Source organism: Micropterus salmoides, unplaced genomic scaffold (assembly GCF_014851395.1).
Source record: "Micropterus salmoides isolate LMB-PRFRI ecotype aquatic unplaced genomic scaffold, ASM1485139v1 Ms_hic_scaffold_18, whole genome shotgun sequence".
Lineage (NCBI taxonomy): Eukaryota > Metazoa > Chordata > Actinopteri > Centrarchiformes > Centrarchidae > Micropterus > Micropterus salmoides.
This window is the reverse complement of record NW_024040928.1, coordinates 8,532,921-8,547,638: the sequence shown is the minus strand read 5'-3', so window position 1 is coordinate 8,547,638 and position 14,718 is coordinate 8,532,921. Positions and strand designations below refer to the sequence as shown.

The window sequence follows — 14,718 nt, the reverse complement described above, 5'->3', positions numbered from 1 at the left end:
ACCAAAAGGTTTTAAATTGGCTTGAATAGCAGGACCACCTACACCTCAGATTCAGATTAATTCAGATTAAATCAACCGTATCGGTCAATCTGGGTTCAAAGGTCACCTTTTATTTAGATGATTCATACTTTTATTTTATTGTGGCACTCTGGGCTTTGTAAATGACCAAAACAAAGCTACTGCACAAGATCAATATAAAACACACCTCTTTCCTCACATTGAAAGGGGGGGGCAGCAGGCTGCATCTTTGTTGTTGGGACCATTTGAAACATGTTGTGAGGCAACAGTACCCTCTGTTGGCACAGTCAGGGGACATTGCAAACCTGTTTAAGAGGTGATACTTTAACACAGCTTTACCATACTTTATTCTTATTTTTAGAATGAAGACTCCTTAATTTGTCATTTCTGCAATTCAGAATCATAAAGAGCAGATCAGGTTCACTCAGAGGCAATTAATGGCATTAATGGGCAATCTTTCATAACTGCCTGTATTCACTTAGATCAGCATATGCACAGATAAGTGCTCAGCTAAGGACACACTCAAGTTTCTTTTATTTTTTATTTTTCTTGTATCTTTTTTTTAACCTTGCTCTCCAATTCAAACCTGTGCGGTGCTATGATTTGGTCAAAATGCACTGTTGAATAAAAACATAAATTGTAATACGGGCATTTATAGTTGACACTATTTCCTCGTGGATCAGCAGAGAAGTGTGCAGCTATAGCAATGCATTTTATAGTCCGCCATTAATAAAACATGCTGGGCAATTTTAAGAGCATTAGAAGTTTGATTGCTTCAGGGCAGGCCTAGGGGACTTTCAGGACAGTAATTATTTATATAAATGAAATGTCATCTCAGCTCTGGCTCAAGTAGACATAACCTCAGCAGACTCCACACTGAAACGAAACAGAACAACAGCTATCTTTCACAGATAGCCCGAGCATGTTGTCAAGCATATTGCTTTGACTGGAGCGCATGAATTCGGTATGTGATATTACATGAAATGTCTCCTTTTTCGCATCAGGCCAAAAGAGCAACAGCAGTCGTGGACACATAGGACGCTGAAGGAAAACATTATCCTGAGTTCACACACTCCCTTGCCATCCCTGCTGGCTGCGAGCATCTCCTTGATCCTTACCCATGGGTTTCTCAATAATACATCAATGTCTCCATTATAGCTTGTATCCGCTGGCACTGGGCAAAGGCAGTTTAAGCTAGGTTGCACAGGGCCAATATACCACAAATACCCTGCTTGTGGACACAGGAAAGGTTTTAAGTCCAAAGTGTTGCCTCTAAGGAGACATGCATCTCGCGTGGTAAGTGCCATCTCTGAAGTGGAGATACCCGAGCACACTGCAGGGCAATACCAACACAAGAGATGAGGATGTGCTGAAGTGAAAGTTTTGTCCAAGTAACAAGAGACATTATGTTGCCATTTTAGCTCTATTCCAAAATGACCCGGGATTTTAAGTGGATTCCAGGCAGTTATAATTTATGTTAAATCATAAAAATGAGCCCAAGGATGAAGCTTAAGTATGGAAGCTCTTGCACATCAGCGGACAGAAGTACATGCAACTTAACTGGCTTTGATTCTGGGTCACAACCTTTGTCACATCCTTTTATTTTCCATTTTTCATGTCTCTCCCATCTGTTTATGCTCTAAAGAATAGCGAAAAGTGCATTAATATCTTAAAATAGACCAACATATAATAGGAAATACGGAACTGAACATATACAAAAAAAAGCATTTTGTGTACTTGCGGTTAAGTGTGGTCAAAGCAGACATTTTGATGTGTTTAACCACAACAGGACTGAAATAAACAATGAAAGGTCCACTCCAGGACAGCTCATGGTAATATGAATATTGCTCTGGGATTTGCTTATGGTCGGCGCTTCATTATGCAATGTTTAATATTAATAAAGAAAGTACAATTATATATTATTCATAAGCTGATTTACTGTGGTGTGTGTGTGCGTGTGTGTGTGTGCGTGTGCGTGTGTGTGTGTGGACTTGAGTGACAGATTGAGATGCTCCCTTGCTACGGGCAATACAACTAGACAAGGCTCTTACTTTTCTACAGGACACATCCTGACAATTTCAAGTAAAGAGGATTTGTCCGAGCACGGGTGAATATATAATGCATACAGATTCCAAATTTTAATTTGGACGAAGTAAATGATTCACTGCTGGCTTTCAGAAGTGAGGGTGGGAGGGGAAATGAAGAGGGCACAAGATGTTACTTATAGATGTAGTCTGCTCTGTAACCCTGTAACATTAAAAGCAAACGAAGGTGGTTATGATTACCACGAGCTCTTGTATATATCAAGTCTAAAAGAGTGAAAAATGACTTTAGTTTTAGCCAATGATATTTCTCTTATTTACCATAATTCACAATCATTTTTCTTAAGATTATTGCACTGTATTGCTAACATGCTCTGCAAAAGATACTACTCCAGTAGTTTTCTGTACTTCATACCAATATCCTTGTGTAAATCTTATATATACGAATGTATTTCTTTTAAGTTAAACTCTCAGTCAAATTTGCCAGATGTTCGTAATGACACAAATGAAAATGAAAAAAACGTATTGTATCATTTCAGTCTCATTCTCATCTGTTCCAGCACCTTGCATTACGGGGCTCAAAGTGATTAGAAAGGCTGCTTTCTTAAATTTATATCGATAAAAATGTATTTTGTAGGCCATGACCCTCAAAAGATAAAGATAAATTGCTTCCATATATTTAAGTATTCAAAGAAATCGGCTGCCCCTTTTAACAAACAACACAATAAGTCAATAAATGGTTTCCTAAATTATCCAACTTGGTTTGAAAAAATAGATCTCTCTAATTTAAAACAAACATTTGGGTGATTTATATATATATTTTTTTTTTTTTTGAGTGCTGCTGCTTCTAATCTCACTCTTTCTCACTCACATTTTAACAATGATATTTTTCTAGGCCTATTTGCTCATGACATGTGACACAATCCAACTACTCATAGAATAGTAATGTGGAAATGGTGTTCGTGTTTGTTTGTTTGTTTGCTTGCTTGCTTGCTTGCTTGTGCTTAGCATTTTGACGGTTAGTTCAAAAGAATGTTTTTTTATAGACAATAGTGATTTTTCTATTGAGTCATCTGTTCAAATCATAGACTGCAAGGGTCGAAAATCCAGTCCTTGCTGCCCAGGTCCACCAGTAATACTTTGTCTCTCTCTAGTGGATATTAACGGAGATAACACATTTTCAGCATACTTTAAATTAAACAATAATTCTTCATACGTATTTCATATTAAACATTTTCCAGTACAGGAATAGCAAAGCACTGAACAAACTAATTTAGAAGAGGAAAGGTAAAACCATTGACTGCACGGGTAAATATACATAGACAGTCTGTGGTAAAACCCGAAATTTAACCACAACAACATACGTTTGTCAGACGTCCTACGTAATGACGTCTGCTATCGGTCACTGACGTTTTCCATAATGGCGGTACCCTTGTTACAATGGGGACCGTAGCTGATCACTTGTTAGCCAATTTATTGTGAATAACTGCGGATTACTCCCAACAGCTTTGTGTTTTGAGTTATTTACTCCGACGGCTACATGTTAAAGGTAAGAGTCGCGCTTCATTAAAAACAGATGGCCGATGATCGAGGTGAATTGCAACTAGTTTTGCAGCGCTCGTAGCCTCAGCGGCGTTAAGACCTCGAGTGGACCAAGTTTGCTAGCCGAAGCTGTTAGCGAGGAGTGTCGCCCAGTTGGCTTTACGTTACCTAGCTGACTGCCTGATTTTCAAAGTTTAGTTCTTTGTAGCTTGTAAGTGTATTTAACTGACCTTACACGCGTACAGAGTGTCTTATAAATAATATATTAATGTCCCACATCGGTGGCTACGTTATTTGGTAACGTTAGCCCCACGAAGCCAACTTTTAGGTTCTCATTAACGCTAGCTCGGCTAACTTAACACATAGTGAAAGCTAGCGAGCAGATAACAGTCAGTTATACTTATTCGAGGAAATCCTTCTTCGTTGTTCAGCCATATTAACGTATTAATTATGACACATTTGTGTGCTTAGCCGGTGTAACACCAAAATCTGTGACCTAACCCCAAACGACGATGTTTTCCTAACCATAACCAAGATCTTTAGTACCCAAACCCAAACAAGTACTTTTGGTGTCTAAACCATACATCCAGTGTTTACACAAGTCGCTTTTAATAATAGTACTCGTGGTGTCACAAGTTTCAGGGTTGTCCCAGGTTGCTGAAATATTAATATATCCCCTGTATATTCTAGAGTTTAGCAGGGTGAAACTGATTCTGACAGAGATAGAATTGGACATTATATCCCCGGTAGCTTTTATGTTGAGATAATTAACCTCGAACATCAGTCAGTCTATTAGATTTTTTGCCAAATGCACCAGGGCTGCTTAGTATTCAGGGGAAGTTGCTTCTAGTGTCTTTAACACTTATTGCTTGTAAATTATGGTTTTAACTGCAGTCTCTGTTTATACTTTGTAACTTTACAGTCCAGTGCAGCTGGTCCATCCACTGTTGCCTCTCCTCAACCCCTCATGAAGGAAAACAAGGAGCACTTTTCAATGACCGGCCAAGCAATTCTGGACCACATCAAGCCATGCTGGTACTGGGACAAGAAGGATTTAGCCCACACCCCCTCTCAGTCTGAAGGCCTGGACCCTGGCACAGAGGCCCGGTATCGGAGAGAAGGAGCCCGCTTCATATTTGACGTTGGGACCAGACTTGGCCTGTATCCTTGATTGTTTGTCCTATTTGAAAACTAGGAAGTGCATGAGGATATGAGTCAATAATTTGTCCCTGATGACGAACACAGAAATAAATAAATAAATCAGCATTTAAACTATGAAGAAATTGTATAGCTAAAATACTGTATTCTGTTAAGATATTGCTTTTTCTACTTATTCTATACTCTTCTACAGGAGTTACATAAACATTTAGTTGTGAAGACATGCTTGAAAGAAAAGGAAACAACTGTGAGCTATTGTATGTTGTATGTTGTGATTATAGCAGCACAGTTGACGTGAAACATGTTTTTGTAAGGATTTATTTTATAAAGCTGCTGAAGAACTCGCAAGCAAGTATAAATGGTTTCCGTGATATCCTTGACTGTTATCAGACACTATGACACACTGGCAACTGGCATCATATATTTCCACCGCTTCTACATGTTTCACTCCTTCAAGCAGTTCCCCAGATATGTAAGTTCAGTTCATGCGTAATCCTTATCTTTCCCTGTTCCTGTAAATGGATTTAATGTGTGGGATTAAGGTTGTGGTCTGTGCCCCAACAGGTGACAGGTGCTTGCTGTCTTTTCCTGGCGGGGAAAGTGGAGGAAACTCCAAAGAAGTGTAAAGACATCATCAAAACAGCCCGCAGCTTACTGAATGATGTGCAATTTGCCCAGTTTGGAGATGATCCAAAGGTGCAGGTTCTTTAATTTTCCCCCAGTTGTCTTGAGACCTTTTTCCTGTTCACACCTGTAAATTCAAAGACGAGGTATACTTTACTATTTCGGTCAAAGAGTTTCTGTTGGTCACTGAGTGCAGAAAAGAACTTAACCTAAAATCCTTTGTAAACCAGCTTTACAGAGGCCGGCCATAATATCATGTAGCTCTAGAAAGAAAAGGCAAAAAAACATGAAGGCCAACTTGCTGCAACCTAATTGCTGTTAATCTGCTGCAACAAACAGCCATAATCTTAAGTAGTAGGATTCTGCCTCTTGTCTCACATGGGCCATTTTATGTAGCGAGTGCAAAGGGTTTCTAAGTACACACCATGATGTGGTCAGGTCTCCATTTTAGCTATCTTATGAAGGTTTTGATGAAATGTAATTACAAACTTTGGTCAGAAAATGACTAGCAACTCTAACTAACCTAATGACTAACCTGTTATACTCTCCATATTGGAATGACTCATTCTTACTTATTATTCATACTTACATCTATTATTTATTTATGTGCAACAGTTTGCCTTCATCATGTATTTGCTTTGTAAGTAGCTGGATCTTTTTAAAATGAGAATTGAAGCTGGACATCGTAAATATTAGAGAAATGTTTATGTTTTTATGTCCATTTTAATCCATGCCCGTGAACTGCTGGGCAACTGACAGCTATTTACATCAAGAGCCTCAGAAAAATCAACTTATAATAGTAATAAATCACTACAGGATACAGAGATGCACCTTATTTGAAGTTACTACCGAGTATTGCATGTCTTTTGTAAGTTTTTCCAACTGTGTTTTGTAAGGTTTTTTTTTTTTTTTTTTTCATCAGGAAGAGGTGATGGTGTTGGAGAGGATTTTGCTCCAGACTATCAAATTTGACCTGCAGGTGGAGCATCCTTACATGTTCCTGCTGCGCTATGTCAAGCAACTCAAAGGTGAGATGGGATAAGTATGGCATTAGATGTTCACAGAGTGTGATACGTTTTGCTTTGAGGAATCTGGAAAGCATATGGATCTTTTTTCTCCTTCTTAAAGGTGAGAAGAATAAAGTGTGCAAGGTGCTACAGATGGCATGGACATTTGTCAATGACAGGTGAGCAGTTAGCCTGTAAACTACCCTCATTTTACAGCAGACTTGTCATGTGTAGAATACGCTTTGTCTTTACAACTCTTAACATGATGGCTGTTAAATATGTGCTCTGATGAATAGAAATATTACTATAACAGGCTTTATAGTCCAGGAAATGTTTATTTATTAGGATTTGTTGCATCATGTTATCATCTTCTCTCACATTTCCTGTCTGCCTCTCTTTATAAGTCAAAGCAACAAAAAATAGGAGCACAGAATGGAATAAAATTAGGAAATAGTCTGTTTTTTAAGGTTCCAGAGTTTCATTTTCCTCGTAGCTGACAAAACTGAGAGAAGACTATAACCACATTGTCTGTGTCCCTGGCAGCCTGTGCACCATGCTGTCTCTTCAGTGGGAACCAGAGATTATTGCGGTAGCCGTCATGTACCTGGCCGGCCGCCTCTGTAAGTTTGACATCCAGGAGTGGACCGCCAAGCAGTCGTCCCGCCGCTGGTGGGAGCAGTTTGTCCAGGACGTCCCAGTTGAGCTGCTTGAAGGTACTCATCATAAAGCTGCGACACTTCATGTCTGTCCTACAGTGTTTCATCTCCTTTCATACTTGTCTCAACAAAAACATGTCTTTGTCTTTGAGACATTTGCCACCAGATCCTGGACCTGTACTCCCAGGGAAACAAGCCCATCCCTCAGCAGATGCAGGAGAAGGAGCGGGTACCTGTTCTTCAGGCCCCTGCTCCTCCAGCCCCACAGGGACAACCACCAGCTGCCAACCCTCCTCCCCCACCACCAAAGAAGACTTCCCCTCAGGGTGGCAGCCCTGCACGCCAGCTAAAACGTTCACATGTAATTATACGCTTGAATTTGGATTGTCTAAATCTGTGTCTAGTAGAATATCCCCCCCAGTTCAAATTTCTACATTTATTTAAAATATCAGGATCCTACATCTTGTATGTGTATTTAACTTGATTCATATATCAACACAACCCTACGTCAAAGTGGGATCTGAGTATTTGCATTCATTTTCTTTTTCTTCAGACATCCCCAAAAGATGAACCAAAGGCTCCAGGTAAGACTTTTGTTAAACCTCATGCAGGCGAAATTCTGCTCATTTGGGCTTTAAAACTGCTGAAATCTCGTTAAATGTCTGGTCATCCACGGAAATAATCCCAAATTAAGTTAATTAAAATGACATCAATTTAGTCTTTGCAAGATTACAGATATAGACTGTAGATTCTAAGTGGCTGGGATTAGTATGTTCCTGGCAGGTTTTAGGTTTTTATTTAAAAAAAAAAAGGTTATAGCTTTGTTTTGTTTTTACCTACAGCAAAGGTCTTTTTAATGCATTCACTGATTTTAAATAATTTTTGGATCTTATTAATTGGTCTGTTTTGATTTACAGAACAAGTTGGATCAAAGATTCCTAGACTGGAGAGCCCCATGCCCCCTCTGCCTACATCGCAGCCTCCCCCAGGTAAGACTGACTCTTTGTTGTCTACCGTCTTCATCCAGTCCAGTTTGTGAGGACGTGCCAGTGTGCTCTCAACAGCCCACTGTCTGTTTGCGTGTGCCACCAAATAGGCCCATAATGAGTAGCCAGGACCCCCTGCCGAGGACTGAAGCTTAGAAAACAAGCCAAAGTGTTTAGTCTCCCTAGTCTGCTTACGTAACCAGCAACTTGTCTGGACAATATGCTTCCCAACACACGCATACTCCTACCCTCTCCCAGACCAATCTGATTAGTGCTTGAGCCTGATAATGAGACCTCCTATGTGGCGGAAGCCTGGCAGTCTTGGTCTAGCTGTGTGCTCACTGTTTGGGAATGGAGAGGTTATTTGAGATCGTGAAGAGAATTGGTAGCCTCGACATTTTTAACAAGTTGCTTTCTCTTCACTCACTAGAACGTAAAGCCCCTGCTCCAGCCCCTCCCACAGAAGCAGAACCAGGAAGTGAAACAGCTCCTCCTCTCCCGCACGCTCCACCTCCACATCAGCCCCCTCCCCTACCGCATCGGCCGCCTCCACCTCCACCCTCCAACTACATCATGTCCACCACCAGCTCCTACATGTCCGGAGAAGGGTACCAGAGCCTGCAGTCGATGATGAAGACAGAAGGTCCCTCCTACGCCCCCATGCCGCCCAGCTACGCACCCCCAATACCACCATATCACCCCCACGCCTATCCACCGCCTGCAGCACCACCTCCAGGCCCTCCTCCTTCCAACTACCCGCCACCCAACTTGCCGCCAACATATCCGCCACCGGGATACAACAGCTACCCTCCACCACCGCCTCCACGCATGCCGCCAGGCCATGTACCCCCTCCGGGTATAGGTCTCCCGCCTGCTGGATACCCTCCTCCACCCCCCGTGCCCCCAGGACAGTCTCCGGTGCCCCTGCCCCCTCCGCCTGGCATGCCCCTGAACCGTGGTGGGTGGATGAGATGAGAATGTGACAACAGTTTCTGAACTGAATCTGTGCAGAACTGGACAAAGAGAATAACCAGGAACATGTGTTATTCTGGTACAAACAGATGGAGAGCTTGTTCACCTCCAGTATGACTAATGTTCAAGAGGTTCTTAATGAAGGCAACAAATTTTGAGGTCTGGACAGTATTTTTATGAGAACCTGAACTGGCACTGAAAGACTGCAGTGATCCTGAAATAAATTGCCTAAACATGTACAGGATGGTTCTTAATGTGCGTAGTTCCAGGATCTTGTAACAAACACTGTCCACTTGTTGCTATTGTTCTGGAAATGGACCAGAAAATATTAGCACCCTGATTTTTATTTTTTTGTTGGTTTTGTCACACATTCTCATTCACTAGTTTTAGGGTGGTTTTACTTTACCTTGAAGTAACTCAACCATATTTCCTTCTATATTCTATTAACCCGATTGTGTTTTTGGTTTTCATGAATATTACGGTGTCCTGTCCCCTGCAATCCATTTTCCTTTTTTTCCACATTCCCACTTTTTTGATGAGAAAAACGGAGCGTAATGAAATCTTGAGATGGTTGAACATGCAGTAGTCAAATAGAAAAAGCACTGTCACACTAAATGAGATGTTCGTTAACATACAGTTTACTCAAACTTTATGTCTATCCTTTTTGTCACATTACTTTCCATTCAGTGAAAACACTGCGGCCATGTTACAAGATGTTTCCGCTACCATAAGACCATGTCAGTTTTTGTAATTTCATCGCATCGTTATTTCTTGTAACATTATTTTTAGTGAATCTGCCCTGCAGATAGTATTACATGAACTACAGTACATAAACCCCATTATCAAACCAACCATGGGCAGTCTAAGGTATATTTGTACATATCTGACCTTCTCATTTAGGCTTTTTTTCAGAGTTTTTGTCCACATGTGCCTTAGTCAGGCTTCTTTTTCCTGTATGCTGCACGCAGCTTTGGTTTTGTGTCTGAGAGGTTCTTGGGACAATAAAGACCTGCTTTTCCTACTTTAAACTGACTGGTGTGCGTTCAGTCTGTATAAGGTGACAAAGAGTGGATCATTAAGTTGCAAATGCTTTCATTCACAGTATTTTTGTCTACCAACATACTTAAATAATCGAACTCACTTCCTTATATTGGAAACAGATGTCACTATGAGACAAGCCTTACATGCCTTGACCATGCTAGTAAATCTGAATGAACTACATTGGTGCGCATTTGTTTCTGTAAAATGAACTAAACGGTTGTGGAGAATCTAACTGATCTAATGATGTGTCTCACGTCTATATTCACAAAAGTTTAAATATTTATATTGGTATTCATGATCTAAGCAGCTTAGAACGAGCTCAAGCAGGTGACCCAGTGGGTTTTAAGGTTTTATACATCCAAAGAACTTCTATAAAAAACAGATCAGGCTTCTAATAGAGACCTGCGTTTATATGTCACTCATGTTTTTATCAATGGATGGATTACAAACTGGATGTTATGTAGTTTATCCATGGCTTTTAGCTATGACAACTCCTTAGCCAGTACTTTTAGCTAACTATTTCAACATTCACTTTAGCTATTTTAACTGTTTATCTGTTACTTTTAGCATAACTGTTTCAACTCTGTCCATGACTTTAGGCTAACCGTTTCGACTCTTTATCCATTACCTTTAGCCATTGATTTAGGCTATTTTCAACCGTTTATCCATGACTTTAAGCTAACTATCCATTACTTTCTATTTCAATTGCTTATCCATACTTCTAGCCCCTATTTCTTTAGCTAACTATTTAAACAGTCTATCCATTACTTTAAGCTATTTCAACTGCTTAACCATACTAGTAATAACTTACTAGTTGATTTACATATTTTATTTATAAAGTATTTATTTATTTATATTGTTAAGTTTATTTTTTTAAGCTTTCCACTCCCAGTACTGTACCCTGGTTGGGAATCACTAATGTACAGAACATCATATAAGTAGTTTTACTTCCAGTACTTTACCAACAGAGGGCAGTCAACTCATGCTCTGAAAAACCTGCAAAAATGTTTGCTTCATCAAATAAAGACAGCACTCCACAGTATCATTAACCAACTTTGTTTATTTTTTTCCAAAGTTTTCTAAAGGTGGCCTAGTTCCTGTTTTCTTTTCACCTGCCAAATAAATCCATCTTATCAGTGAAATTCATGAAAAGAAGTTTCAGCCATGCTAGTTACTACAGGAATTGACATTTACACTGTAGATTCTAAGATTCTGTACTGGTTTTAGCATATAGGCAGAAAAAGAGAAACACTATAGATGTTTTAAAAAAGAGTTGGGTTCCAAATCAAAACACCATGCAGAAAAATGTGGCACATTTAAAATCAAATGCCATATATAAAGTATTCAAAATTGTATAATGGCTTCAAATCAGTTCCTAGAAAAAAGGACACTTTTAAAAAACCACACTTGGATTTATTTTTTACCCATTATTTGAGGGAACAGAGGTGCATGGCGGGGAGCCTCAGAAATGTTCTAATTTGGAACAAATAACACTAGAGATGGGAGAGCCAGAGCTGTAAGTCACAATACTTATCCATCAAATAACTTACAGGAAATCTGATAAATTAAAAATATGACTGTTCAGTTACTGATAGCGCTCCCATCTCTATCTGACACCTGGCAATAAATACTATGGCAAATAATGTTTGTTCATTCTGACATCAAGAAATGCTTGTTTTTAAATGTTAGTTTTCAGGAGACATCTAAGGGAAGACTTCATCTCTTATATTCTAAGAAAAAAAGATTAAACTTTAAGAAACATGCACTGCATGAACACACCTGCTGAATCCATGACAACAGAAAAGGGTTTAGTCCTTTAAGAAAACTTTTTTTTCATCTACTGAGATATAAAATAACCAAGGAATTAGAAGCAATCCAAAAAATTCCATCCTAACTGAACTTAGGGTTTAGTATTTGGCCTTGACAGTTTTATTACCGTTAATAGGATGATACTTTTTGTATGGATTCAGCAAATGCCTTCAGCAGTCTTTAACCGAGTTGTAACCAGGGTTCAATAGAGAAAAAGAGGATTCACAGGCAGATGCTACAGCTGCAAGAGAACCATTCAGACTCCTTCCACACACACACAGTCACCAGATGGGCAAAGGTAAAGCTGTAGCCCTCCCAACCTGAGAAAATGATTGTCAAGCATGCACACAGCATACAAATTTAGTTAATTTCACAAAGAAAATTATCTATCCTTTAGCCTGTGGAGATGGATTGATTCAGAATGACCTTGATACATTTTCAGAGGTTACAGAGAGAAGGAATAATATCAATGAATCTGGAAAAGAATTTAAAAAACAAACAAAAGCAAACCCTGTTTAAGGTCCGGTTGTGTGTGCTTTTCAAACTAAATAATTGATCACATGGCCACGCTAGAATACAAAATAGATCAAAGTAAAATCAACAATAACAATGTATGGTTTTATACATAATATACACAAGATAACAGTGATCTCTAGACTTTTTTATCCATAGACTTGTCTTATGAGCAAAAGGCGCTAGGTCACAGTGGGTTTCACATTAGTTAACACTTTAGAATGCTAATGCTAGTTATACTTGTTGACCACGAGGGGGGCGATACATGTGACAGAAGCTAGAGTCTCTATAGGAGGTACTATCAAAACTTATCCGAAGACACCCCTACAATGTTGCGTTCACATCCCAAAGCAACATGTGAAGAGATTTTTGTTCCTGCGGCCTAATCAGGTCTGTCAACCTTGTCATATCGCTAGCTTAGTGTAGCACAGCTATGCTCTAAAGGACTAAAAGCGGTATGTGTTTACAGCTTTTACAGAGAGAAATCATTGTGTAGTGAAGCCTCCAAATCAATGAAGAAACGTGGCGAATAAGTGAAACTAGCTGCCAGTTGTCAACGCTTCATAAGCTCTGAGATAAAAACATGTTTGTACATGTGAATAACAGACTAACAGGTCCATTTAGTAGCTTAGTCTTAGCCAGAGAGTGTTAAAGGAATGCTGGGTGCTGTAGGCAGTAAGGAGCACGGCATGATGGGTGGTGTAGGCGCCGGTAGTAAGAGGTGTTTTCAGGTGAGTGTAGGTACTGTAAATCTCTCTCTCTTTCTCCGGTTGCCATGCTACAGCGGCCCTTTGAACTGGTTCCCAGAGAGGTGCTGTCTGACGGACAGCTTTGATCCTGCTGCATCACCCAGCTTTCTCCACACCACCTGCAAACAGGAGGAGAGGAAGAAGTTGAGAGGGGAAAGAGGAAGAGCGCGACATACAGAAAGAGACAGGCAGACATGGAGGCAGAGACTGAAAGAGCAACGCTAGGCAGAAGGAGAAAAAAAATACTTTCTTCTTCGAGAGTGAAAACTTCAAATGCTCACAGTTTGACTTTGAGCTGCAAAGACTGCACACACACACACACACACACACACACACACGTTACGGTAGAGCTATCTCTGAATCTCTGTCCCTCGTCTCTGCGAGGCTGCTCTCTGGTGCTGAGATCTCTCTGCGAGTGAGTGAGAGGGGCCCCCGCGGGACCCCAGTGATATTACAGAGGTACTATTGTAATGCTCCCCAGATTCCTGGCCTGTCACATACCTCTGCAGGGCCCAGATAGCCCGGCTCTCGTTTTCTCTCTAATCAGCGGAGCTTTTATCCCGGGCCGGGCCTTTCAGCACCAACACAGAAAGATGGAGTGAGATGAGGGGGAGGGCAGAGGAGAGGAAGAACAGAGAGGGGGAGTGCTCTTTTCCCTGCCGCTCCAGTTTAATTGCTCTGACAGCTCAACTACGAGCTTCTACTTAGTGCTTTCAGTTTAGAGTTGGCCCAGGAGCAGGGACGAGGGAGTGGGCGGAGGGTGGAGATAGAGAGATAGATGGAGAGAAAGAAAAAAAGCAAGAGGGAGTGCTGTGCCCGGGACACTGCTGCAAGTGTCATTCCAAACCAAATGAGTCTAAATGAGGCTTCCTTATTAGTGAAAGCAGCTCAAACACCGACCTGATTTGCACCCAGTAAAAGAGAGCGAGAAAAACAGACCGACTGAATAAACAGGAACATGTTGGAGATCAGGTTCCTTTGTTCACAGAAGTGGTAAGAAAATAGTACAGAAAAAGTGTGACATGTTTTTCTGCTACTTGCATCAATATTTAGACTATATTCAACATTAGCTTTAAAATGATATGATGTAGGTAGTTCTGCAGCTCACCTCATGCTCGCTTTACTTCCTCCTAGGACAAAAGTTGCTGCTGAGACTTATAAGATATAGGAAGCTAGACTTGAAGGCAGGCGTGCTAAGGGAGTAGGGCAAGTTTTGCACTTACATTGCACATCTCTCGCACAATGGCCTTCTCTTTCTCACTGAGATCGTCCTCATAGTCCTCAGGAACCTGCTTGTCCAAGTTCTCGTGGACCTCCAGCACCTGACGGCAGACATTGTGATGAGTGTATAACGTGACCAATTACATTAATATGTGAATTTCACTAAAGATGGACACATAGGTAAGGAGTGTGAGTGCTATTTTAGCAATGCTAAAGCAAAAAAAAATTAATGTTCTGAAGTGTTTTCTCAAGAAGCTGTTATGTGAAACATTTGGTTTCTCAATTATTTCACTAACAAAAACAAATAAACTACACAGGACATAAAACGAGAATAAAAACAATAAATTAAACAGGCAGCTAATACAAAACCATTATAAGCC

The 14,718-nt window shown here is 40.3% G+C and overlaps 2 protein-coding genes across 5 annotated transcripts in view; one reads left to right on the top strand and one right to left on the bottom strand.

The window, feature by feature from the left end:
* Positions 1-3,451: 3,451 nt before the first annotated feature.
* ccnk (cyclin K) lies at positions 3,452-10,033 on the top strand. The gene is made up of 11 exons (XM_038727094.1): positions 3,452-3,609; positions 4,525-4,763; positions 5,151-5,232; positions 5,325-5,456; positions 6,307-6,412; positions 6,513-6,570; positions 6,935-7,104; positions 7,200-7,408; positions 7,601-7,631; positions 7,965-8,036; positions 8,464-10,033. Exons 1-11 carry the CDS (start codon positions 3,601-3,603, stop codon positions 9,006-9,008), a joined length of 1,653 nt encoding a protein of 550 aa, XP_038583022.1. The 5' UTR covers positions 3,452-3,600; the 3' UTR covers positions 9,009-10,033.
* Positions 10,034-11,086: 1,053 nt separating this feature from the next.
* Positions 11,087-14,718, bottom strand: part of ccdc85cb (coiled-coil domain containing 85C, b) — a 44,628-nt gene continuing 40,996 nt past the window's right edge. For all 4 annotated transcript variants that reach the window (XM_038726393.1, XM_038726394.1, XM_038726396.1 and 1 more), the window contains 2 exons: positions 14,341-14,439; positions 11,087-13,236 (listed from right to left, as the gene is read on the bottom strand). In XM_038726393.1, the coding sequence (XP_038582321.1) occupies positions 13,147-13,236; positions 14,341-14,439 (189 nt within the window). In that variant the 3' untranslated portion in view covers positions 11,087-13,146. The remainder of the gene's footprint in view (positions 13,237-14,340; positions 14,440-14,718) is intronic.